Source organism: Lycium ferocissimum, chromosome 1 (genome assembly GCF_029784015.1).
Source record: "Lycium ferocissimum isolate CSIRO_LF1 chromosome 1, AGI_CSIRO_Lferr_CH_V1, whole genome shotgun sequence".
In the NCBI taxonomy this organism is placed as follows: Eukaryota; Viridiplantae; Streptophyta; class Magnoliopsida; order Solanales; family Solanaceae; genus Lycium; species Lycium ferocissimum.
The window spans coordinates 73,091,618-73,117,400 of NC_081342.1; the positions used below are offsets into that span (position 1 = coordinate 73,091,618).

General features: G+C 34.4%; 1 protein-coding gene and 4 non-coding genes across 5 annotated transcripts; all 5 read right to left on the minus strand.

Moving 5' to 3' along the window:
* Nucleotides 1–6,682: 6,682 nt before the first annotated feature.
* Nucleotides 6,683–6,768, minus strand: LOC132031809 (small nucleolar RNA snoR114). Its single transcript, XR_009408352.1, has one exon. It is a non-coding gene; the product is annotated as a small nucleolar RNA snoR114 (small nucleolar RNA).
* Nucleotides 6,769–9,433: 2,665 nt separating this feature from the next.
* On the minus strand, nucleotides 9,434–9,517 carry LOC132031816 (small nucleolar RNA snoR114). The gene has a single exon (XR_009408353.1). It is a non-coding gene; the product is annotated as a small nucleolar RNA snoR114 (small nucleolar RNA).
* Nucleotides 9,518–11,994: 2,477 nt separating this feature from the next.
* LOC132031804 (small nucleolar RNA snoR114) lies at nucleotides 11,995–12,080 on the minus strand. The gene has a single exon (XR_009408351.1). It is a non-coding gene; the product is annotated as a small nucleolar RNA snoR114 (small nucleolar RNA).
* Nucleotides 12,081–12,084: 4 nt separating this feature from the next.
* TRNAG-GCC (transfer RNA glycine (anticodon GCC)) lies at nucleotides 12,085–12,155 on the minus strand. Its single transcript has one exon. It is a non-coding gene; the product is annotated as a tRNA-Gly (tRNA).
* Nucleotides 12,156–13,317: 1,162 nt separating this feature from the next.
* On the minus strand, nucleotides 13,318–25,334 carry LOC132060093 (long chain acyl-CoA synthetase 4-like). Its single transcript, XM_059452978.1, has 19 exons — nucleotides 25,124–25,334; nucleotides 23,871–23,934; nucleotides 23,675–23,764; nucleotides 23,253–23,309; nucleotides 22,081–22,129; nucleotides 21,745–21,821; nucleotides 21,278–21,317; nucleotides 21,098–21,192; nucleotides 19,751–19,918; nucleotides 19,521–19,631; nucleotides 19,364–19,451; nucleotides 17,574–17,640; nucleotides 17,155–17,230; nucleotides 16,942–17,059; nucleotides 15,999–16,244; nucleotides 15,769–15,908; nucleotides 14,732–14,914; nucleotides 14,518–14,637; nucleotides 13,318–13,600 (listed from the first exon to the last, which is right to left on the minus strand). The coding sequence occupies exons 1-19, from the start codon at nucleotides 25,270–25,272 to the stop codon at nucleotides 13,565–13,567; spliced, it is 1,974 nt and encodes a 657-aa protein (XP_059308961.1). The 5' UTR covers nucleotides 25,273–25,334; the 3' UTR covers nucleotides 13,318–13,564.
* Between the last annotated feature and the right edge of the window lie 449 nt (nucleotides 25,335–25,783).

The following is a 25,783-nucleotide window of genomic DNA, read 5'->3' on the forward strand; positions in this document are numbered from 1 at the left end:
CAAAATTGACAAACTTTTACTGAAGTTCAAACTTCAGGCATTTTATTGCGATTTTGGACACCTCAGGTATAAAATTATTTCAACATACATAAACCTGCAAAAAAACATAGGAAGGACATAACTTAAAGAGTGGCCCCAAATCAAGTATCTGTGCACGTCTTCCCCCTTTCGGATATCAATGTAACCCCTTCCCACCGAGAGGCGAAGCTTAGGGGAGGTAAAGGGGTTTCTTCAGAAGATTATATTGTATATATAAGGTCAATTTTTTAATAGAGTAAATCTTGAATCCCCTCAACTTCTTAGTGTGTCTACTCTTTATATATTTTGAATTTTCTTAATAAAGTATCTAATTGCATCACAATTTCCACTCTTGAGTGATGCTTTTCGCCCTCAAGAATGCCGGTGCTACCTATATAAGAGCCATGACCACTAACCCACTCCCACTTCGTGCTCAAATATTTTGATCTACTATGTAAAATTAAAATCAAGGGTCTTTTAACCGATTTTAAAAAGTATGAAAGTAATACAAAACGTTTTATCTAACACGAGGAGAGACGTAAATCTCAGGTGACGCTACATTTTTTTTTCTTTTTTTAAGATGACGATAAGGGAATTGTGCAAGGTGGGAGAGGGGGTGTGGTGGTTTTGGGCGGGGGGGGGGGGGGGTTGTTTAAGTAGTGGGGTTTATTAGTTAAAGAGGAAAAAGTTGAGTCTTGGTTGAATTGTATGGTATACAGCGCTGCGAGCCGACGCCGACTAAAACGACAGCTCCTTTAGTCCCCATTAATCCCAAAGGCCACGTCATTGCTCCATCCTTTATCTGAACAACCAAAAATGTAATAAAGATAAAATATAATAATCCTAGAAAAATATGGATGACGTAATTATGTTATCATGCTTAGCAATATAAAAATTGCTATTATTAGGGGAGTTTATATAAAATTAAAAAAATGGCTTCGAGATGATAGCAAGGGTTTGTAGTGGAGTGGTAAAATATACTCATTCAATCATAACCATATGTCTCAAATTTTGAGTCCTCCTGGGTATGAGGTCGCCTTTGTTAGGGAGCGGCTGCACACAATGTGGGACTTTCCAACGCGAATCTAGATTTAATCGGACTCCAATATGGATACTTGTCATCGAGTGGGAAATCCAAAAAAAAAAAAATCTATTTAATTGTGCTTCAACTAATTTCTTGCCTGAGATTTTACGACTTATTGAGGTTAATGTGTATTATTGAAGGAGGTAATATAGTTTAAGTGGTTTAATTGTATCTACGTTATGGGTGTTCGAGAATACGTTCAGAAGTTTTCAAAAAATTTGAGTCGGAAGTGTCCAATACTAACACTTTATCATGTGTTCAGGTGCTCAATCCAAATAAATTATAGTTATGAGTGTGTAAATGAAATTTACTGGCAAGTTTAAAAGGTTGTCAATGTATTCAGCCTACATGTCATGACATTTATATATGCGACTATAAAAACATATCATTAAGATTAATAATATAATATGCTTAAAGTTGAAGATTTCTTAATGTAAAAATGTGACATTACTCTTTTTCAAAACAGATTTAAAATAAAATTCAAGACCTCTAATTAAGGGTGAAATCCTATATATTCCACCACAAAATCTAGGTGGCCTAACTAATTCGATTTAGTGCCATATAAGAGCTCATTAAATAAAATAAAAAATGCATTCTCAAACTTCGAACTCGAAACCTCTTGTTAAAGGCTGAGAGATCCATTCTGAAGAAGTTTCACGGTTTGCCTTCGAATGGGTTGGTTATAAGTTTTTTTAGAAAGTGAAGTCATGTGAGGCATAATTTTTGGAATACTATGATGCTGCGAAAATATAAATTTATGCCCCGCGAAAATCTTATTTATTATGAGGGACAAAAACGAAAGACCAACACGAAATATGGCCAAGAGTGCAAATCACCCATCCATTCAACCATAACCTTCAATGATCCTATGATGTCACTATAAATTGAGAAGCTCTAATCCTTATGTTGCTCTCTTTGAACATTACAAATTTGTAGTCCTTAATATTCAGAAAAATGTACTTTCCGTATTGGAAAGGACCACCTTATTCAATATTGTGCTTCACTAGTTATCTAGCAAATATTAGCCAAAGAAATTAATTGCATGCAATTTGTAATTCTCTTACAACATTTCACCTGTTTCTACTTTTTAGTATGCAAAAATAAAATTATTACAAAATGGTTTTTGGGAGCAGAGATTCAATAAATTCTTATTTTTAATTCTTAAACTTTCCATCTCGCAAAATTGTATACTAGAGTCTAGACTTTGAAAATGCAACAAATGAACAATTAAAGAGTGAAAATAACTTAAAAAAAGATATGAAATTAAAAGGTCTTATGTACTCGATGCAAAATAAATTTTATCCTTATTCTTTTTCTTCTTCTCTTTTTTCTTTTCTTTTCTAAGGTGAAACTCTATGGATAAATTTTTAAGCCATGCGTTTGAAATTAAAGAACGCAGAGTCAATTTTTTTGTTGTATAAATATTTAATTCAAGACTCCTTTCTCGTAATTGAAAAAAATGTATTGTCAAATTATTTTCATTATTATGAGTTTCTATTTACAAAACAAATAAACAAATTCATACAAATATATAACACTGTTCAGTTATCAATATATGGTCCCTGCTATCGTAATCTCCATGTTGTTTTCTTTGATATGGAAATTCGTAGCTGTATTTTTTTTTTATTTTGTTGAAATTGACATCATGATTCATGAAGAAAATAAAATAAAAAAACTTTAGACATCAAATCTTATAATATCACTTTGCATTTGGCATATTTTGATCAACACTATCAAAGGGCCCCTTGCAAACTCCTCCACAAGATCAACTTTATTTTCTATCTTCTTTTCTTTTAATCTTTCTGCAACGTGTGACACAATTTGACTCGGTACGAAGTTTAACTAAAAAAGGTTTAAAACTTGGGGTCTTGAACATGTCATAATATTTGTGTGGCTATGAGATTTTCGAAACTTGTGATATTAAACATGTCATAACACATGTGTCGCTATAAAAGTTTGTAACTTATAAGGTAAAATGTGGAGTTTTTAATTAGATCTTTTCAAATATAATTATATTTGAAATTCTTTTTTGGAATGGACTAAAAATAAAATAGTGTCCCATAAATTAAAATAAAGGAGTATAAAATATTTTTTGATTTATTTTGGTCGCCAATCTGCATTTAGGACCTTGTAAAATTGTTTCAGGAAAAAATCGTGTGTGATGAGATAACGAGAGATAAGAGTATTTTACTAACAATATTCTTATTCAAAATCTTAAGTTATTGAGAAAAATATTTTTTTAATTTACGAAAAAATTCTTGATTGTTAAAATTACAAGAATAAAATGTGCAAGCTGGTTAGGTATATACATGAAGAAAAGATTTCCAACTGCTTGCTAGCATGCATGTCTAGGTTGATGGGATTTAGGGTTTGGCCTTGCTATATATTCAAGTGGTAATTACATGGAATTTGTCATTATTTTCTTTATTTGTACCGTCTTAATTATGACTTTCCTAATTGGTTCACCATGCCAAAATTAGAACCATCTATACAATATTAGCAAAGGTTAGAAAAGGCCATCTATACAATATTAGCAAAGGTTTGAAAAGGCCATCTATACAATATTAGCAAAGGTTTGAAAAGGGGTTATTGGCAGGGGCAGCGTTAGCCCTTCCGGTGCGGGTTCAGCCGAACCCAGTAGCTTTTGTCCGAATCATATATTTGTATCAATTTTTTTTTTGATTATGTATAAATTATTAATTAAGAACCCAGTAACTTTAAAGAATTAAAACCCCGAACCCACAAATTTCGAATTCTGGCTCCGCCTCTGAATTTATTGGATTTTTCTCTTTTGTTGTGTGGTTTAATAAGCATCTGCTATACCTAAAATTTGCTGGTGTTACTCATTAATTTAGGGGTCCTTTGGTAGCTAGTTAAAGTTATGCAGGTATTAGTAATACAGGAATTAGTTATGCGAGATATGTATTATTTTTATGCAGGGTTTAGTCATTCATATATTAGTTACTTCACCTTTTATCATGCATAAAATAAAATATAGATTCTCTCATAACTTATACATGTATTAGTTATATGAGTTGCTAAATTGCAAACTAAGCACCTTGTTAATTTTATACCTGAATAACTTACCTCTTAACCAACTACCAAACCTAATATTACTTATGCAAGATTTAAACCTGCATAACTCACCTCCAAATCAGCTACCGAACGACCCATTAAATTTGTGTTGAGTAGATCTATCGAGGACGTAAAGCGCTTTTTACAAAAAGTTTACTTTTATAGGTAGAACCCAACCATTCAATGGCAAGAAGGCAACATGCGACGTATGTGTTAGATGTATGTTATGGTTGTCGAATTAGTCAATAAAAATTGATATTTACATGAAGAAGAATAAAAAGACGAGTATATTATTCACTGAATTTTTAATTTTTCAATCGTGTATGGTACTGCTGCTGTTGGACAAAAATAGAAGGTGGGATGACTACATTGTCTAATCAGGGATTCAAATTTCAAGGGGTCACTCTTTTTCTGCTTTTTTTTCATGTAGAGGAGTTGTCAATTCTTCATGGAAATAATTTTGGAAAAAGGTATAGTTTGGACCTAAGCCACGATGGTCGGTTTGACAAATTTATCATTTTCTAGACTTTGAAACCGACCTTTGTTTTTCTGATCACTTGCAGAATTTTTTGCCACTCCAAATTCTTTGTTATTACTAAACCTATGCAATGATCAATTAAAGGCTACTCATTTCTAATTAACATGTTAATTGATAAGGATTAACACGTAAAAGTGGTTATTTCTTGTTCCAGTATTGAAGTTATTAATTATAGGCTTTTTCATTTGTTTGCTTTTTAACCAGATGCGGATCCAGGATTTTAAGACGACAGGAGTACCACTATCTTAACATAAACGCCAACAAAAATTTTAATGACAACTGAGGGATAATAACGTGTCGGGCCGGTTACTAACAGCGTAGCAATGACGAAAATACAAGTATATAGGTCAAATATGTGTAATAAATAAAATTTAATACAGTGAAGCAAATGAAAGAGATAGCTCGATGCATAAAGCAAGCAACATGTGGTGACAGTGCAGGTTCGAATGCGGCGAGCTTATTTAACGCTTATTGTTTCCTAAAAATAGGCTCAAAAAATAATTAAAATTGACATTCGGGTTCGATCCGGAGTGACATGTAAAGGAAGCAACAGTTGCAACCAACGTACCCCAAAGACACTTTCGTTTGTCAGAGTGCACAATTAAATATATACTAATTTCTCAAGGTATATACACATATATATACATAAAATTTTCCGAAGGGTGGGAGTTAGGTCCGCCTCTGTTATTAGCTCTTATTTTGAATTCCGACTTTTTGTGATGAGATAGATAGGATCCCTCCAACCTTATACAGAGCTTACGGGTTTGAGTCCTGAGTATAAAAAAAATCTTGTTAAGGAGAGTTTCCCCCTTAAATAGGCCTTACGCGACGCGAATCCGAATTAGGCAGGGCTCTATTGTGGGTACCTGATTACCAGATGGGAAGCCAAAAAAATAATCTTGTTCTTAGTAAAAATCTTGGCTTAGATACTAGCCATACCATGGTTAACGAGTCAACTTTTTAGATTCACTATGTTTCACCGATATAACGAGCATTTATGACTACCGGAGCTTAAAGCTAGCTTCTTTATGTGTGTGTATCTTCAAGCTACTTTTGGCATAATAAATGTAGTAAACCGAGCCAAACACCATCACCTTCGTCATCTTCATATTTATCGCGTTGACCCATAGCTATGATATCAGTTATTGAGCTAAGTTAGTGCATAAATATTTTTAAGAGTGTGATATTATCCGCTTTGAACCAAGCCTTCACGATTTTTCTGGAAAGTTCTCACATCATTAAAGTATCCCCATACCTTCTACATAGATTCTTAATCCTTTAACTGTCAATGTAGAACTTTATTTGCACCCCAATAGAAACATCAATAAGTGTCTATACAAGAGAGGTCTTTGTCTATTACAGCTATTATGACTTGGTAAGTCTCCACAGCTCTTATGACTTGGTAAGGAAATGCAAATTGGTGCAATTAGTACTATTAGAAAGATTAGATAGCCGACGAATAGCAAATTGCATTCTTATTAGTATTCGGTCTCAATCTCTTTAATTAACAATTAATAGTGATAACATAGGTTGTACACTTCCGATTTGCTATTAGAAATGAGACGTCCTATTAACAGTGCATGGGCATGATACATTAACAATAAAATTTCGAAAATTAACTGAACCGTATTAATACCGAAGAGAAACCGAGATGACTGCAATAATTTTGAAAAGTTTAATTTTGATGATATATAATAGTGTAACACAAAAATAATTGATCCTCTTATGATATTAAGTTTTTAAATAACTGTCGGAACCAAATAATTGACTCCCCAACCATGAGTAAATTTATATGGAATAACACATTTACAGAACAACATCCTATGATTATTGATGAGCTTGCAAGTTGCAAACTCACTTATACCACAAGTAACAAAGGTTATTAACTTTAACCTATTACTTTAATTTTGAAGTAATTAGTACTAGTAGTATTTAGGATTACTAAAAAAAGATGAAAAATAAAGGTAGAGCTCAGTTGCACTGAGTTTCATCATATTGATCAGATGGTTGTGAAGACCCAACTTCACAATTAGTGCAATTATCATCACAGCTCTGGATTCACCAGCCGGGAATCGAACAATGGTCTGTACCGTGGCAGGGGTTCAATTGCATTCTACCACTAGACCACTGGTGCTTTGTTCACCTATTACTTGTTATTCAAGTTTTACTGCCGGTCAACGGTAGCCTAAGAACAATTCAAACCTACAAGAAGGCCGTGAGAATTTTTGTGAAGATAGAGAGAGATTTTCAAATCAAACTTCAAGTTGATGTGCCGCGTGTTAAGAAAGAAAAGACCACCTGCTTGATGCTCCGATCGAAAACAGAGTAGTGGGGTCATGCCGATATGACTAAAGATGCATTAGAAAGGTCAATTTCTGCCCTACGACACCAAAAAAATCGGGCCGAACTTCTAAACCGCCCGCTTGCATAGAACAATATTGTGGCAACGTTGGCTAGGCAAGCGTCCTGTAGTAAGTGTTAGGGAAAAATATTTGTTGAGCCTTATACACTAAGCAAGATGGCTCGTTAGTTAATCTAACCCTAAGCTTTAATATGGTCTATATAAACACCATTATGAGTATTGGAATATGTACTCTAAATCGTCTAGAGAACGGATAGGGTTAGTAGAATTCTCTGGATATCTTAAACAGGTTATTTAGGCTGTAGAACAAGGGTTTCCATTCGTACATGAGGATTCCCGACGACCACTAATTCGATTCTTAGTTGCTGCAGAGGATCCGCTTCCGCAAGGAGAAAACCTGTAAGTCTCCGAACTAGAATTTACTTCAGTAAGAATATTATTTAAGAACCTTGTAGACCATCCCGATGGAGATCGTGAAGGGAGAGCCCAATTGGTAGGGGAAAAAACCACAGCAAGCTTAAAGTTCTTTTACTTTATGTCCGTTAACTGGTTTACATAATGAATCGTTTTGTCTGATTGGAAAATGCGAGCTATTATAAATCAACTTGATAAAGGGTAGTAATCGATACGGTATCTCGGTGTCGTTGAAAGTGTAATAGTCCTTGAAGCCAAATAAATCGAAGAATTAACTACTAGTTATAAGTGCGTTAACAAGGGATTTGGTGGGACAATTGATGAAATTTCTCTATACTTAACTAGAAGTCTGAGATTTGAGCCCTAAAAATGGAAAAAATCTTGATAGAGAGCCTCTTTTCCTTAAATGGGTCTCACATGGTGTGAATATAGACTAGTCAGACCAATGAGTTTTGGAATGTACCGGATAGTTATATCAACTCAAAAGTTATGTGTGCTTCATAGGATGTTGAACAGAAGAGATAAAATGATAAACAATTTCATCTGTAACGCGAACATGTTTGAATTCCTAAGAGACATTACTGAATAACCGAGAAATCACAATTCAAATATGACTATTAGTTCGCAATTAACAGCCTTAATTCTGATAATACAGCTATCATGATTTATGACTTGGTCAGTCTTCACTAATAGAATGAGGCATGTTTGAACTTTTCAAACGCTATCCCTTAAGGAAATGCAAATTGGTGCAATTAGTACTATTAGAATGATTAGATAGCCAACTAATAGCAAATTGCATTCTTATTAGTGTTTGGTCTCAATCTTTTTAATTAACAATTAATAGTGATAACACAAGTTGTACACTTCCGATTTGCTATTAGAAATGAGACGTCCTATATTAACAGTGCATGGGCGTGACATCCTAAAACTAAAATATCGAAAATTAGCTGAACTTTAATTTATCTAAATTTAATTATATACAACAGAGTAACCGATATAACATAAATTTCTTAAGATAATGAGTTAATGATGACATATTCGAAGTATCGTTTTTTTTTTTTTGCGAGTTTCACACCCCAACTATATCACCTGTTCCCTTTTCCTACCTGAACTATCACCATCGTTCAGGTATGAGAAGGGGACAACTGATAGCTGAGGTGTATTTTAATACATAGATGGTGATAGTTCAGGAAAGGGAACATGTGATAGTTGGGGTGTGAAACGCGCAAAAAAATGATAGTTCGGATGTGTTTTTGACCATTATCTTTAAACAATTCAACCCAGGGGAACCATATCGAGGCCGCAACCATGAGCACATTTACATGGAGTTACACATTCACAAAACATCTTGTGATAATTGATGAGCTTGCAAACTACCCTAACCACAAGTGATATTTGTAAATAAAAAGATTAAAAAAAAAATATAAGAGCTCAGATGCACTGAATTTCGTCATTTAGATCTGACGGCTGTGAAGACCCAACTTCACAATAGTGATAACATAGGTTGTACACTTCCGATTTGCTATTAGAAATGAGACGTCCTATTAACAGTGCATGGGCATGATACCTTAACAATAAAATTTCGAAAATTAACTGAACCATATTAATACCGAAGAGAACCGAGATGACTGCAATAATTTTGAAAAGTTTAAATTTGATGATATACAATAGAGTAACACAAAAATAATTGATACTCTTATGATATGAAGTTTTTAAAATAACCGTCCGAACCAAATAATTGGCACCCCAACCATGAGTAAATTTATGTGGAATAACACATTTACAGAACAATATCCTATGATTATTGATGAGCTTGCAAGTTGCAAACTCACTTATACCACAAGTAACAAAGGTTATTAACTTTAACCTATTACTTTAATTTTGAAGTAATTAGTACTAGTAGTATTTAGGATTACTAAAAAAAGATGAAAAATAAAGGTAGAGGCTCAGTTGCACTGAGTTTCATCATTGAACAGATGGTTGTGAAGACCCAACTTCACAATTAGTGCAATTATCATCACAGCCCTGGATTCGCCAGCGGGGAATCGAACCCCGGTCTATACCATGGCAGGGTACTATTGGACCACCAGACCACTGGTGCTTTGTTGACCTGTTACTTGTTATTCAGGTCTTAGTGCCGGTCAATGGTAGCCTAAGAACAATTCAAACCTACGAGAAGGCTGTGAGAATTTTTGTGAAAGTAGAGAGAGATTTTCAAATCAAACTTCAAGTTGGTGTGCCGCGTGTTAAGAAGGAAAAGACCACCTGTTTGATGCTCCGATCGAAAACAAAGTAGTGGGGTCATGCCGATATGACTAAATGTGCAAGAGAAGGTCAATTTCCTCGCCCCTACGACACCAACAAAATCGGGTCAACTTAAAAAACCGCCCGCTTGCATAGAACAATATTGTGGCAACGTTGGCTAGGCAAGCGTCCTGTAGTAAGTGTTAGGGGAAAAAAACTTTTGAGCCTTATACACTAAGTAAGATGGCTCATTCTCTACTATGGTCTATATAAACACCATTATGAGTATTGGAAGATGCACTCTAAATCATCTAGAGAACGGATAGGATTAGTAGAATTCTCTGGATATCTTAAACAGGATATTTAGGCTGTGGAACAAGGGTTTCCATCCGTGCATGAGGATTCCCGATGACCACTAATTCGATTCATGGTTGCTGCAGAGGATATGCTTCCGCAAGGAGAAAACCCGTAAGTCTCCGAACTAGAATTTACTTCAGTAAGAATATTAGTTAAGAACCTTGTAGACCATCCCGATGGAGATGGTGAAGGGAGAGCCCAATTGGTAGGAAAGAAAACCACAACAAGCTTAAAGTTCTTTTACTTTATGTCCGTTAACTGGTTTACATAATGAATGTTTTGTCTGATTGGAAAATGCAGAGCTACTATAAATCAACTTGATAAAGGGTAGAATCGATACAGTCTTAGTGTCGTTGAAAGTGTGATAGTTCTTCAAGCAAAATAAATCAAAGAACTACTAGTTTTAAGTGCGTTATCACCAAGGGATTTAGTGGGACAATTGATGAAATTTCTCCATACTTAATTAGAAGTCTGAGATTTGAGCCCTAAAAATGGAAAAAATCTTGATAGAGAGCCTCTTTTCCTATAGACTAATCAGACCAATGAGTTTTGGAATATACCGGATAGTTATATCAACTCAAAAGTTATGTGTGCTTCATAGGAAGTTGAACAGAAGAGATAAAATGATAAACAATTTTCATCTGTAACACGAACATGTGTGAATTCCTAAGAGACATTATTGAATAACCAAGAAATCACAATTCAAATATGCTACTATTAGTTCGCAATTAGCAGCCTTAATTCTGATAATACAGCTATTATGATTTATGACTTGGTCAGTCTTCACTAATAGAATGAGGCATGTTTGAACTTTTCACACTATCCCCTTAAGGAAATGCAATTTGGTGCAATTAGTACTATTAGAAAGATTTGATAGCCAACTAATAGCAAAATTGCATTCTTATTAGTGTTTAGTCTCCAATCTTTTTAATGAACAATTAATAGTGATAACACAAGTTGTACACTTCCGATTTGCCAGTAGAAACGAGACGTCCTATATTAACAGTGCATGGGCGTGACATCTTAACAATAAAATATCGACAATTAGCTGAACCTTAATTTATCTAAATTTAATTATATACAACAGAGTAACCGACAAATTAATAATTGATATAACATAAATTTCTTAAGATAATGAGGTAATGATAACACATTTGAAGTATCGTTTTTTTATATTTTCTATCACCATCGTTCGTGCATGAGAAGGGGACTCAACTATATCATCTTTTTCCTAAACGCAACTATCACCATCGATAACACATTTGAAGTATCATTTTTTTAGTTCCAGATAGGGGACAACTATCACCGAGGTGTATTTTATTTATACATAAATGGAAATAGTTCAACGCGCAGTAAGGAAATGATAACACATTTGATATCATTTTTTTAGTGGGTGTGAAAAAAAATCACCATCGTTAGTTCAATGTGTTTTAATACCATTAATGATAACACATTTGAAACGCGCAAAAAAATGATAGTTCAGATGTGTTTTTGACCATTAATGATAACACATTTGAAGTATCATTTTTTTGCGAGTTTCACACCCCAACTATATCACCTGTTCCCTTTTCCTACCTGAACTATCACCATCGTTTAGGTATGAGAAGGGGACAATCGATAAATGTGTATTTTAATACAGAATATCGCATGGGCTCAGCAGGAAAGGAAACATGATAGTCGATGTGAAACGCGCAAAAAAAATGATAGTTCGGATGTGTTTTTTACCATTATCTTTAAACTAATTAACGCAGCAGAACCATATCGAGACCGCAACCATGAGCACATTTAAATGGAGTTACACATTCACAAAACATCTTGTGATAATTGATGAGCTTGCAACTACCTTAACCACAAGTGATATTTGTAAATAAAAAGATTTAAAACAAAAATTACAAAAAGTTAGAGCTCAGATGCACTGAATTTCGTCATTTAGATCAGACGGTTGTGAAGACCCAACTCCACAATTTGTGCAATAATCATCACAGCTCTTAATGCACCAGCCGGGAATCGAACCCGGGTCTGTACCGTGGCAGGGTACTATTCTACCACTAGACCACTGGTGCCTTGTTGACTCATAATCTGTCATTCACTATTTGATGTTTATTTCACTCTCCTGATTCTTTCTACCCTTCCCTCACGGTATTAATTTGCTATCTATTACTTAGTAATATTTAGCCTTATAAGGTGGTCCTTGCTAATCCACACGAAATTCCACGTGCTCTATGATACTCGCGTCGAATGGATTAGAGAAGGTATATAGAGACTAGAGTTCTCCTACAAGCATTTCAAACTAAAATTGATTATTGCTCTTATACAGTTCGAACTAGGCATGGAGTATTGGACATCAAAATTTGCATACCTCTTGTTTTGGGTCATATAGAGAAGCTTAAAGTCCTTTTACTTTATGTCCGTTAAATGGTTTACATAATGAATATTGAATCGTTTTGCCCGATTAGAAAATACAGAACTATTGTAAATCAACTTGACAAAGGGTAATAGTCGTAATAGTCTCTATGTCTTTGAAAGTGTGATAGTTCTTGAAGCAAAATAATTCTAATATCTAATTCCGATGAAATTGGTAATGTGTTGAAGCTAAGCACAGTTGGTTTTCATTATTAGTTAAAGATAATATTGTTGGTATTTACCTTTTAGTTTAAGATCCGGATTAAGGATTGTGGCCTACACATTCAGGAGGTTGCACATTTGGCTGGACAGCCAAAATAATTATATTCGCTAGTCAAATTTACAAAAAAAAATATACACTATTATTAAGTACGTATATCTTTTATATATCAAATTAATATTCAAAAAATAAACATTTATCGGTTATTATTTTGGTGGACGGCTATACAGTGTAAAAATCCCAAAAAGTAAAGGGATGCAAATTTTGTTTAGTACAATTGGAATCTACATCTTAAGTGGTTCATAATGGTACAAAGAGAAACAATGCTAACGGATCGTCTTTAAAAAATAGTTACTAACTTACTATTATGGAATTTCAACTTTCACAAGTGAGATTTCATGTCAAGATCCAAGAAAGTGGCTAATATTCCATTATCAAGACTGAAATGTGGTTACTTGTGAATCTTACCAGATGGCTCATGTAGTAAAGGATTTAACTCCTACTCATGTGGCATCCTCAGATACTCATACTACTACAAACTCATTGTTGAGAATCGAGATGCAATTCTTGAATAACTTGATTTTGCCACTATTGCGCTTTGTTTATAATTATTTTTCCACAATTGGTTTGTACAATAACATAATCTAGAGACGTAATTTTTTGTGTTCCTTGATAGGTATAAACTAAAGCCAATTAATAAAAAATAAGACTTTCCTTGTATTACAGGCTGATCCAGTTTAATAAAACAATCTCATCTTCTTTGAGTTATATGTACAGTATTAAAATAAAAACTAAAAAAGAGGGAGGTGGAGTTAAAAAGACAAGGTGCTAGTTTCAAGCCTTGCAAGTTCATTTAGCATCCTTGTACATGGTATCAATCACGTCCTGCACAAAGTAAAACCAAATCAGTAAAGAACATGTGAACAAACAACAGAATCATCAAATGAAACACCATTATGCAAAATCCGTATTGCACAATATAACTACTACTACGCCTCAGTCCAAAACTGGTTGGGATCAGCCATATGAATCCTCATTTCTCCAATTAAACTCAACCCATAACGTTATACCAAGAAGAAAAAGTGAGAATAAGTTAATTATTTAATAAATAATATCACCTATATGGATTTATTTCTTCCACTTTGCGATATCTTTAACTAAGTTTGCATTGCTTCCAAGAAATTGTAGGTCTTTCGAGACAACTTCCTTCCAGATATAACATAGAAAAAAATGCTACAAACACCATTGGGCGTCCAAGATTATTGATCAGGTTATGACTTATGAAGGAAAATAACCAAGACTTCTCATAAACAGGAACTCCTAGTCTTTGGTTAGTCGATGTAAAGAAAAAGGACCTTGGACCTAACACAACCTCGAACATTAGCTATTGCCCAAGACCATATAAAAAGACAACCATCCGTTCTCTCTATCAATAAGGTACATTTACCATTCCTTGTCAACAGCGGGTTAAAGTTGGTGAATTTTCTTTCTTTTTCAAAACTTCAAACGAAGAAAACAAGATCATTGGTCATATGTCTACTCCTTTTTTTTTATGTCCGTTAAGTTTATATTGTTATCTAAGCGAAGAAGCATACAACAGCACAAGAAGGATCTCTGAATACATGGATATTGAACAGATAAATCACACTTCTTGGATGTAACAGACCCGTTTCCCCACAATTGACTGATACAATAGCATAGGAATAAGAGGACAACTAAAGAAAAAATGGAAATATTTGGACATGGATAGAATTGATAAAGGATCACATTTAACATTTACCAGCAGATCAAAGAGAATCTACCTTGTAGTACTTAAGCAACTGTGGTCTTTTCTTCTTAAATGTTGGGGTCAAGAGGTCACGTTCCATGTCAAATGGTACCGGATCAAGGTGTATAGCTTTTATGAACTCAAAACCCTTCAGCTGCAAAGAAAATAAGTCATGTTTACGAAGGCTTTCCATTTTTCGCAAACCATCACATTATGGAAAACAGGTGCAAAAGTTGAAGAGAACCAACCTTCTTTTCTTTTCCAGCTTTTGTGAGCTCCCCTTGTATATACTCTTTCACCTTTGAGTTTTCACATAGGGAATTAAAATCCCCGAAGAGGCCATTCTGTTTGGCCCATTTTTCAGTCTCTTGTTTGTTTGGGTTAACAACAGCAACAAGAAAAGACTCAAAGCTGCTCCCATATAGCCATATCTGGAGCCAATCAAGAAGAAAAAATTGAGAACCGTAGAACCAAAAATGGATAAATGTGTTACTACCAGAGCATATTGTATAATCCGAGAGCACCAATAATGCAGCTAGCATCACTATTTGTGAGAGCCAATCGACCCTTCAAAAATTTGTCAGTCAAAAATAGATGCAGCATGAGCTGATGAGGCTCAACGAACTCTGTTGACTGGAGATAATGAAGGCTTTGATCTCTAAAGAACATTAAAATAATGAACAGATTTACCGATATTCTCTATTATTTATGAATATTTGTTGTATTATGCCCAAAACTTTCTATCAAACATTAATGGTGACCCAGGGAATATTGTAGAAAAAGACCCCTTATGACTCTCATTTATGGCCCACCCTTCAGTCTGTTCATAGTTAGCCAGGAACGAGACTGGGAGTTCGATTTCATTTATGACTTTTACCTTGCACCTTACACTGAATAGAACCTCTTGCACGCTCGTATAATACCCTACGTAATGGCTCAACACTTATACAATATGATCTGTTCTACATTAATATTCATTACATTATGCCCAACACTGGAACATTAACTTTTAAAGCATAGACCCTGAATTATGAATTCCAACTCATCAATCCAAACGAAATTAAACATCTGTCAGTTGACAAAGAAATATATTTGCATAAAGAAAGAGATTCGAAATGAATAATGTTTCTTTCTTTTAACAGCATAGTGTTCGCGCAGATAGATCGCGAGCAGCGAACATAGCAGATGGAATTTTCTACCTTATATGTTGAGAAAATATATTGCACACATGAAGTCACCAAATTGATATAGTTAAGAGGTCAATGCACCTAACAGGATTACTTACCGAGTCAATAACAGGATTATTGCCATATACATTCTCCAGATTTTCGACTGCAACATATTCACCTTGTGATAGCTTGAAAATATTCTTCTTGCGATCAATTATCTTCAAGCTACCATTTGGTTGCCACTCGCCAATATCCCCTGACAAGAGATTTGTTTGAGACAAATCCAATTAAACTTTCCACAAGTGCGGAATTTATTAGTTCCAGCGCAAAAAGAATTTATAAAAACCTGTGTGGAACCACCCATCAATCATGACTTCTTTCGTAAGATCCTCACGCTTGTAATAACCAGAAAATAAAGTGTCTCCCCTCACACATATTTCTCCACGTGGTGTGCTTGAAAGAGCATCATATTCCATTTCAGGAACGGATTCCAGGCACACATCCACATTGGGCACCGGAGGACCAACCGTACCAAGCATATCGAACTGGTTAGGTAGTGATACAAATGTACCAGCACATGTTTCAGTCAGACCTAAAAATAAATGCTGAATCGTCAACTTTGGCAAGAATGCGCACCAGCAGATCATCAGGAACAACAATCCAGTTACTTGCGCGTATAAAGAAACCGTAACAATTTCTCATCCATATTTATAAAATCTAAAATGCGATTACAATATAGACACAAATGACAGCTAATTGCATACTTATCACCACAATTTGTCTGAAGTTGCTTACTTATGTTCAAAAACAGTTTGCAAAAAGAGTCATGTTCTCACGTCCAAATCTTAACAAAACATTGACTTCTCTAACCTGGACTATAAATCTACTTGACATACCAATAACACTTCATTTTTGCTTCATATTGAATGGTAATGAAGTCTATCTAACCAAATATCGAAAGTAATCCACTTAAATTTCCTTTCTACGAGTTATTGTGATATATATTGTCACATTGAATGGTAATGAAAACCATTTTTATTGATTCCTTGTTCCCATTTCAGAAATGGCTAGAGGGAAACAAGCTCTAAGTACTCCGAGTAGGAGTGGCACTAAAAGTCGAGCAATGGGACAATGTATAAGAATGCATCATAGGAGGACCAATATCAATAATGATTCTGAAATTGTCCGGCTTAATGTTCTGATAACAACACAGAAAATCTTAGGGATGACAGCAAGACAATAAGTTTAACACCATCAATGGAATTGACGTGAGGGCAAGAATAACATACCATATCCTTGAAGAACATGAGCACATGCTACAACTCGCAGAAAAGCTTCTACATGAGATGAGAGGGGTGCTGCTCCCGATAATATAAGGCGCACTTTGCCTCCTAGCCCTTCTTTTACCTAAGCAATCAGCAAAAGCAACCTCAGTTTCGTATCTACTGGTATGACAGGAAGCAAAAACAAAGATATATTAGCTGCTGGAGTATCTTCACCACCTTACTGAAAACAACTTTGTCGGAAATTGGAGAAGCTTCGTGATATTTACTCCCACTCTTCAAGTATTGAAGTTTGCTGCATAATTTAAAAATGAAGGTGAGTTACAGGTACAGGCTCCATTAGAAAATGCCTCAAATAAGTTCTAATATTCATTCTAAACCAAAAGCGGGAACCAAATTTCTTCTCAAATATACAGAATCCGTCCAAATGCACTTCCATGGAAAATCGATTCATAAATGAAGAAGCTTGTATTAACTTACAAAACTAATCTCTACATTTGGAATTAGAACAGAAAGTGGTAGAATTATGTAACAGTACAGGTATAAATCCAACAATGTGAAACACCCATATTAAGATACTGATTTTTGCATCGACAAAAAAGTTGCCATCTCTTTTAGAAATATGGAACAGATCTTACCGAGCATATGCAATATTGAACAAGGTGCTTCTTAACCGACCCCCTGAAGAAATTTTCTGTTGCAAACCTGAGAATGCTCGGTGCAATTAGTCAAATGAACCAGAATATTAAGACACGCAGTGCACAAAGTCAAAAGTACACCAAGAGAAAGAAGCTAATTCCACATTGAACAGTAAATCCTACAACTTTATTTGGTCTCTAACTGAAGAACATTTTATCCTTATCGTTGTGTGAACCACCTCATCTAACAGCTTAAGATTTTATTTGATTATTTATAGCTGCATCAGACTTCATCATGTGGGGTTCTGATTCTTTTTCTTAAGTCAAGAACATCGAAATTTTTGTTGATGTGTCGCAGTTTCTCAAGCTCAGGGTATCAGTTTGTTCTGATCCATGTTCAAATCTGAGGGAAGGGGAATGAAGCGAATTGTCTTTTAATTGGTAAAATAGTTGATAAAAAGTAGACCTTTCCATAGGTGTAAAAATACTATAGAAAAATGCAGTTCATATGTTATGTGTTACTTCTACTTGTACTAAAACTCTTAAGAGTGTCCTAATAATTCAAGCTTTTGGTAGACACCCTAGTTTCATCAATTAACCGATATTGTCTACAAATAGCACACACCATGAGACTTCAGCATTTTGTAATGTGGGCTAGCTCATCCATAATTGGGGTAAACAAGCACCGGCTTAAAGTAAATTCTAATATAAACCATGGCCATGGAAAAATCCTTAGCATCTGCTACTACTATTTTCACACTTGTGATGGTTCCTTTGTTCATGTCCTTTATGACATACATACAATATATGATATGTTTCCATTCTTATCAACGCCTATCGAAGAACTTTTCTTGGAACTCTATCATACGCTTCTCTACGTCAATGAATATAATGTACAAATCCTTCTCCCTGTATCTATAAATATCCATCAATAGTTTTAGCAAAAATATAACATTGGTTGTAGATATACCGGGTAAAAGTTCAAATCAATTTTCTGTCAATCTTGCAGTGTCCCTAACTCTATGAACTATGCTCTTTCCTAAAGTTCCACTATATAAATCACAAGTATAATGACACGACAGTTTACACAGCTTTGAGTATCTCCTTTGTGGTTATATATCAGAATCTAGGTATTATTTGTCCACTCATGGCAACTTTCCACTCCATAATATGACATTGAATAGTTTTTCAGCCATAATACTCCAGCTTGTCCAAGATACTTCCAAACCTTTACAAGACTTACTATCTGAACCACAAGCATGTCTAACCCTCAGATTTTTCATGACATCCTTCATTTCCGTTAGCCCAATTCTACCACGTAGCTAAAGTTTATGTCTAGTGCTAATGTGTGGAGATCTGTAAAATTGTAAAAAGAACACTTGTATTAGCACCTACAGATGTGGCGTATTGGTCAATAAACTGAGTTCAAATTTTTAAGACCAACATTCAAATCCTAGTAGAGGCGAATAGTACTAGGTGATTTCTTCTCATCTGTCTAAGCATTCGTGGGCGGAGTTACTCAGTACATGTGTTGGTGAAAGTTGCAGGTATCCAATGGAATACTCGAGGTGTGCACATGTTCGACCCCAACATCATCGTTATAAAGAAAATATAATACTTGTCTTTATTTATTTTATGTGTACACACTTTCTATATAAATCACATCTAAAGTACATGGCTACTCTAGTCAAACACAGATATTCATAAGAGAAGAAGGTTTATATTAGTGATTAGGTGAAAATATTTGACACTTTACATGAATCAATTGTAAGGGAGCAGTAAGATATTACCTGAATATATTCTGTCTAATACCCGAGGTACCGCACAGAAGACAGTTGGCTTCAGCTCTCCAAGGTCTTCAGTTAGTAATTTTACATCCTGCAAACATGGTAAGAAATGCATTAGATAAGGTTTTCTATCATTTCATAGAAGATTCAGACATCTTACCCCTCGCCAAAATCCTATTGAGGCGCCATGATTAATGAAACATTCTTCAATCGCCCGATCAAAAATATGTGCCAAGGGAAGATATGAGATATATACATCATTCATTGTCAGCTGCAATACAGAAAGGCCAGATAAAACTTAAAAGAAACATATTTTCCAAGCAAAACTAAAACTCTCACTATGCTTTACCGAAACACGTTAAGAAAAGAAAAAATATATATATATCTCACCGCCTCATTTACACTCTCAAGAAAATGCTTCACTCCAGCTATAAGAGTAACAATGCTATTATTCGAAATCATCACACCCTTGGGTTCTCCAGTTGTTCCACTAGTATACATTATTGTACAGATATCACTCTTCTTTTTCACTGGAAGATCAAACTGATTTTTGCTTCCCTGCACATATTGAGAAGTGTGACGTTACCTTAAAGAATTATCCAGGTCATGTTGATATAAGTATGTGATGTCCAAAAAAAAGTAGGGAAGTGGTGCATCAATGATTATATTCCCAAGTGAATGCACTTCTCGTCGCTAATTAGGGGCCTATTTCTTCACATATCATCTCTGACCTCAGTACTGCTAAACATGAATATTTTGGCAGTAAACGAAACTAAAGAGCCAACTGGATGACTAACAATTATCCACAAACAAAAATCACCCAAACGGGTGGGTGAAATTTCATGCAGAAACTTGTAATGGTGAAACTAGAGCCAGATCTTTAACTAGCTTTTCACAAGTTGCTAGTCTTATCCAATTCAAACCAATGGAAGCATAATTCGCCAGTTGGAAGGAATATAATAACGACGAAACATAGAATAACAAATCAAAAATAGAATAAGAAATCATTCAGAGCAAGTGTTATGCCTAGGCAGTCTGAATGAACCATAAGAACTCCTAATTAAGCTCTGAATTTCCTGACCCAATCAACATCGACTTCATCTCAAGAAGAACCCTCCTAAATGATCAACTAACCTATTGATAGAAAACATAGACTAGAGTATGATTTAACCATTTGCTTTGCTCTCAAGGGCAATTGCCAAAACTTGCACGTCTTTAAAATAGACGGAGGATTAGATATGTTGATATTCAGAAACATAGATATTAGGAAACTATCATGCATGAATATTTACATCATTATCAAGGAAGATAGTGGAGCTAGTCATGTATGTTCTTCTTAGCAGATCATTCAACAAAAGTGTTAAACTTAGTACAATTTTACCAAACTTCTGCAAACAACAGATCAAGAATAATTTCTTAATAACATGAGCAGCCGCACGTCTAAGAACAGAAACATATAGAATAAATGGGAAGGTCGAATCTGAGACAAGGAAAACCTAGCAAAAAATGAAATGAGGAAATATTAAACAAAAATGTGTAAATTGGAATCAATCGCCAGTCAACATGTAAATCTATTTGCACTAGCTTCCGATTCCTGTTTTTAAGGACTCAAAACTGTTTATTTCCCCTTTTGCATTGTGTTAGAAGTCACAACCTTGGCATGCAGATTACAACACACTTTACTGGTGACTTTTAAACAGCCATAAGAAAGATAAAAGTTGAAAAGAGAATTCTTACTAATTGTAGAAACTCATCCCAGGAATAGAGAGCCACTCCATGCTTTTCAACCTCATCCTTTTGTTGAGGAGTGACTTCCCCGAAACTCACAACCGCTGGTGATAAAGAACAGGAAACAATTGCCATTAACATGACGTGTGTCACATTTCTGAAAAAGAAACTAAATTACAGCTGACTTACTCTTCAAGTACTTCGCTGCATTTGGAAATGTTTTCAAAAGCTGAAAAGGAATAAGAGGACATTCTAGTAAGAATCACATCCCTGAATGTTCAAGAACATAGCTCCAAATTCAACATTAATAAACTTCTTAAAGAACAATCTTGGAAAATTATTCTTGAAATGTCTCTTGTCATTACCCTATCTGAACAATTATTTCTGAAAGCTATACTAATCCAAAGTTCTGTTAGAGATGGTGTCCAAGTCTAAAACATTTATATATTTTTAAAACAGCACAGATGTTCAAACAGATCATACTTTGTCCTGCATGGATGAGTTAATTTCACTTCTACGCGAGATATATTAATGAGTCTTGAATAGAAAGTCATGTATACCTAGCATGGGATCAACATGCTTATGGAATCCCAAACATGATGTTTGAGAAGTTAATATCATATGTCTGTTAAAGGTACGACTCCTAAAATGCATACCTCGGGAACTTTTTTCTCCTCAACAAAAGCAATTGCAACCTCTGCATGGGAAATGATAAATTCCACTGCACCAGCACCTGAAGACATCAAAAAAATTGTTAATAAATATTAATTATTACATCAGCATGACAATCCTTCTTCTAAGAAAGAAAATGAAAATAAAAAGGCATATGACTGGCAAACGTGATAGCCTCTTGGTAGACAAACTCCACCATCATTCATCTCATTTCAATGAGCCTAGGAAATTTCTATTATGTTTAAGAGTAACACCAAGAATGTTAAATTCTATCACAAGGAGAGCATTGAACCACTATTGGCACAAAGGAGAATGCATACCTAAGGTGTCGTACAGAGGGACACAGTAAAGTCCATGAGCATTGCATGCCTGCATTAATAAGTTGCTATCAGAACCAATAAGAATTACAGACAATGTCTAATTTCTAACATCTATCCGAGCAAACAAGAGATATTATAAGCAGCAACAAAAGAAATAGTTAGCAGCGAAGGTAGGATCACAAAAATATGAAAACCAAATAGATTGAAAGTGAAGTTGGAAATAAGAGCAGTCAGAGAGGCGTCTTTTTTCTTCTCTAGTAGTTTGAATTGAATTGGATTTATACAAATATATCGTACTTTATTTTAAGGAATCAACTTCCATCCCTATTGTGGCAGAAAGTGCAAGCAATTCAATAATCTAGATGCAGTCCTAAGATCTGTTTCTTTGTTTCATAGAACAAAAAGTTGTCCTTAATATGGCAGAATACTGATGATTTAAGAGCATGAAGGGAAAGCGTGGAAATAAGAAGAGGACTGGTATAGGAAAAAAGGATATATGTGATAGAATCTCACAAATTGAAGGATCCAGATTGAACTAAAAAAGAAATGTTACCAAAGGAAGCATGAAATAACCCCATAATTTGAAGTAGGTACACAACTCATGAAATTTCAGAAGGGAGGAAATTATGTTCTATTCATAGAAAATGGACTTGCTGATATAATAACCTATAATTGCATAATACAAGAAACTAGTAGATGTAATAACTAAGCCAATACAGATCCTCATTTAGAGGTAAAAAGGAAGCCGTTGATGCTTAAAGTGGTGTTTATTCATGTCAATTAAGATCTCTGATTGAACAACTTATAAAAGTGCTAAGACATCATTCAAAAGAGCTTAGTATTAAGAAAGAGAGGAAAATGAATGTGACATTCAGCTATCAAGAATTTATCGCTAGCATCTTCAAGAATTGAAAAGATAACCAGACAGAACAAATGACTAGTAGACATGCAATCCAAATATTATCATGCTATGAATATAGATGTCCATGTTATCGGGCAACTCAAGAGCTCTGCCAATATAACGTGACAAGGAGAATCATACTAATAGAATTTCCTTGTCAAAGATGTTTAATCTCAATGGAGACAACTAACAAAAAAGAAAAAGAAACAAAGAAACAAAGAACATGAACACTCCGGACATACACAAATTAAGCAACAGAAAAGGGCAATACCTCCATGCTCATAATCCACTCAGGGCAATTGGCACCAAAAATACCACATTTTCCTCCCTAACATAAGAAGTCAAATTAACAGGACGTAAGGTACTGATTGAAATGAATACTCAAGGGGATGAACAATAAGAAACAGACTACATAAATCAACATGTGAAATTACAAAAATAAACAAAGGACAAAGAGATACATAAATTACTAAAAGGGTAAGAACAACATACCTAAATTTTGGGGAAAATGATGAACAGCCAAGGAGGATGAAATCCACATTTAAACAAGCAACTAAACTTATGTATGGTTCCTAATCCTATTAGAGCTAGGCAACAAACAAAAAGCTAAATTCCACTAGCTAAAGTATCATTAGCATTCTTCTCTTGTCAGCCAAATTATCAGCATAATACCATATAGAGTTGGGAACTTACTTGTTCTACACCACAGTTCCGGATGGAATTTCCTAATTTTATGACAGTGTCATATACTTCTTTGTAAGTCATCCACACATACTTTCCAGGCTGAAGATAAGATCAACAAATACAAGAATCAGCTAACATGAATTTAGAAAACAAAAATCCTTGTAGGAGTTGATACTAATACATAAATATTTAAAGTGGAACATACCTTTCCATCCACAATCTTACGACGGCCAAGCATTCGGTTGTTAGGATATTTCTCCACTGACAAACTGTGACATAGACAAGAAAACATCTTCAAGTTCTAATATTAGAAAGTAAATTTTTGTAAGCATCATCATCAACTAAAAGTAGTTTTCATGGCTCCACCATCCAAGATCAAATTTTGGAAGAGTAACATTAACAACCATGCTACACCATGTCAAGGCTAATGCAAGTTCAGTACAATGACAAACTTTTGCAAGAACCCTTTTATTCTGAATTGAGTATTATATAAATAAAGCTCATATTTTAAGGGTATTATCTACCCCATGTATGCACATTTGCTATAAGTATTTGAAAGCAAGCTTTTTGTGTACATAATTAACAGCCAAAAGGCAGAGATAGCTACTTTTTACCTGAATTAAGTAGGTCTAAAGATTTTGCATAAAAGAAAAAAAGTCAAAATCAATCTGGGAAGTACTCATTACTCATCAAATATATAAAAGGACTACACCTTTAGTGTAAAACTCAACCAATAAGTTCAAATATAATATTCCCTATGTCCCAATTTATGAGACACTCTTCTTCTTATAGATGTTTGACACCATTCTCTTAAATTTTGAGTAATAATTTTTCTATCAAACTAACTTTTCAACTATTACTGTTAACATTTTCCTCCACTATCATTAAGATATTTTATACAAGCCAAAATGAGACAAAGGGAATAACCTTATTCTACCTAAATAAGAAGTTAGTAACTAAAGATTTTGCATTACTCATCAAATATATAAACCTAAAAAGACTACACCCTTCTTTTGGAACTAATCCAATAAATTCAAGGTAGATATTACAATCAAACCAATCAAATTATAAGGTGAAAAGTGAAATCCACATGCAGTTTAATCAAAATTTTGCTGAAAATAACTTTGCCACCCCTAGCTACAGCTTTGGTCAAACTTTATATTGGTGTTAAAAAAAAAAATTATTTGATATGCATAAATAATATATCAAGAACCCAACGCCAACAAACAAAAATTTAGGGAAATTTCAAAAATATACATCCCAACATAAAATATTACGCCACGTCCCAAATATACAATATTATACAACATTATATCTGGGGGGAAAAGCATTATAGATAATGTATCAATCTTGTATAAAAGTGTATAATGCTGTATAAAAGGTGTTTATACACAAATATGGTCTAAACTGGGTAACAAACTCAAAAATATGGGCTAAAGCATGTAAATATTTTCTTACCGGAAAATATCCCAACAGCTTTCTAGGCCATTAATGGGAGGTGGAAAACCATCCTTGGCAAATAAACTCCGATAAACCGGTCCAACTGCCGGTTTTCCATCCTTAGCTTCCTTCGCCGGTTCAACCTCAATTATAAACCTCTCTGCCATCTCTGATCTCTCAATAATTCACAAAAACGTCAATATTTATTGTTTTTCACTTCCAATTTCGTCTGCACAGATTAAAACATAGTAAATATATTTATGATAAATTTTTATATCTATATGTAACTTTTGTAGGTTAAAGATGAGGGATTTTGTGAGATTGGAAGTTTCAGAATTACGAGTCTTACGGAGAAATTCTCAGTGTTTTGTGCGTAATATATAACCGTACAGAATATATTCCTCCATGCAGTTTAAACTATTTCACGTACCAAAACTCTTGAAGTTACCACGTTTTAATTACTCCTTATTTACGTGGTATATTTCAAATTTGGAGATGAAAAAAAAAATCAGTGTTTAAAACTACAATATCTAAAAATATCTTTGATATGGTCAAAAGTCGGGCTTAATTTTTGTGCATGGTCATACAACAGTTACATTAATGAAAAAATTAGAATAGTACTTTCTCCGATTAAAAAAGAGTGTTCACTTAATCATTTTCACATCTCTTAAGCAAATA

Excerpts from the sequence above, each read along its gene's own strand:
- LOC132060093 (XM_059452978.1), bottom strand. The coding sequence starts at position 25,272 with ATGGCAGAGAGGTTTATAATTGAGGTTGAACCGGCGAAGGAAGCTAAG. Across the intron at positions 22,130-23,252 it reads AGTGGATTATGAGCATGGAG|GCATGCAATGCTCATGGACT; the intron begins GTATTGCCCTTT and ends TTATTAATGCAG. Across the intron at positions 19,632-19,750 it reads TTGAGAGTGTAAATGAGGCG|CTGACAATGAATGATGTATA; the intron begins GTGAGATATATA and ends TCTGTATTGCAG.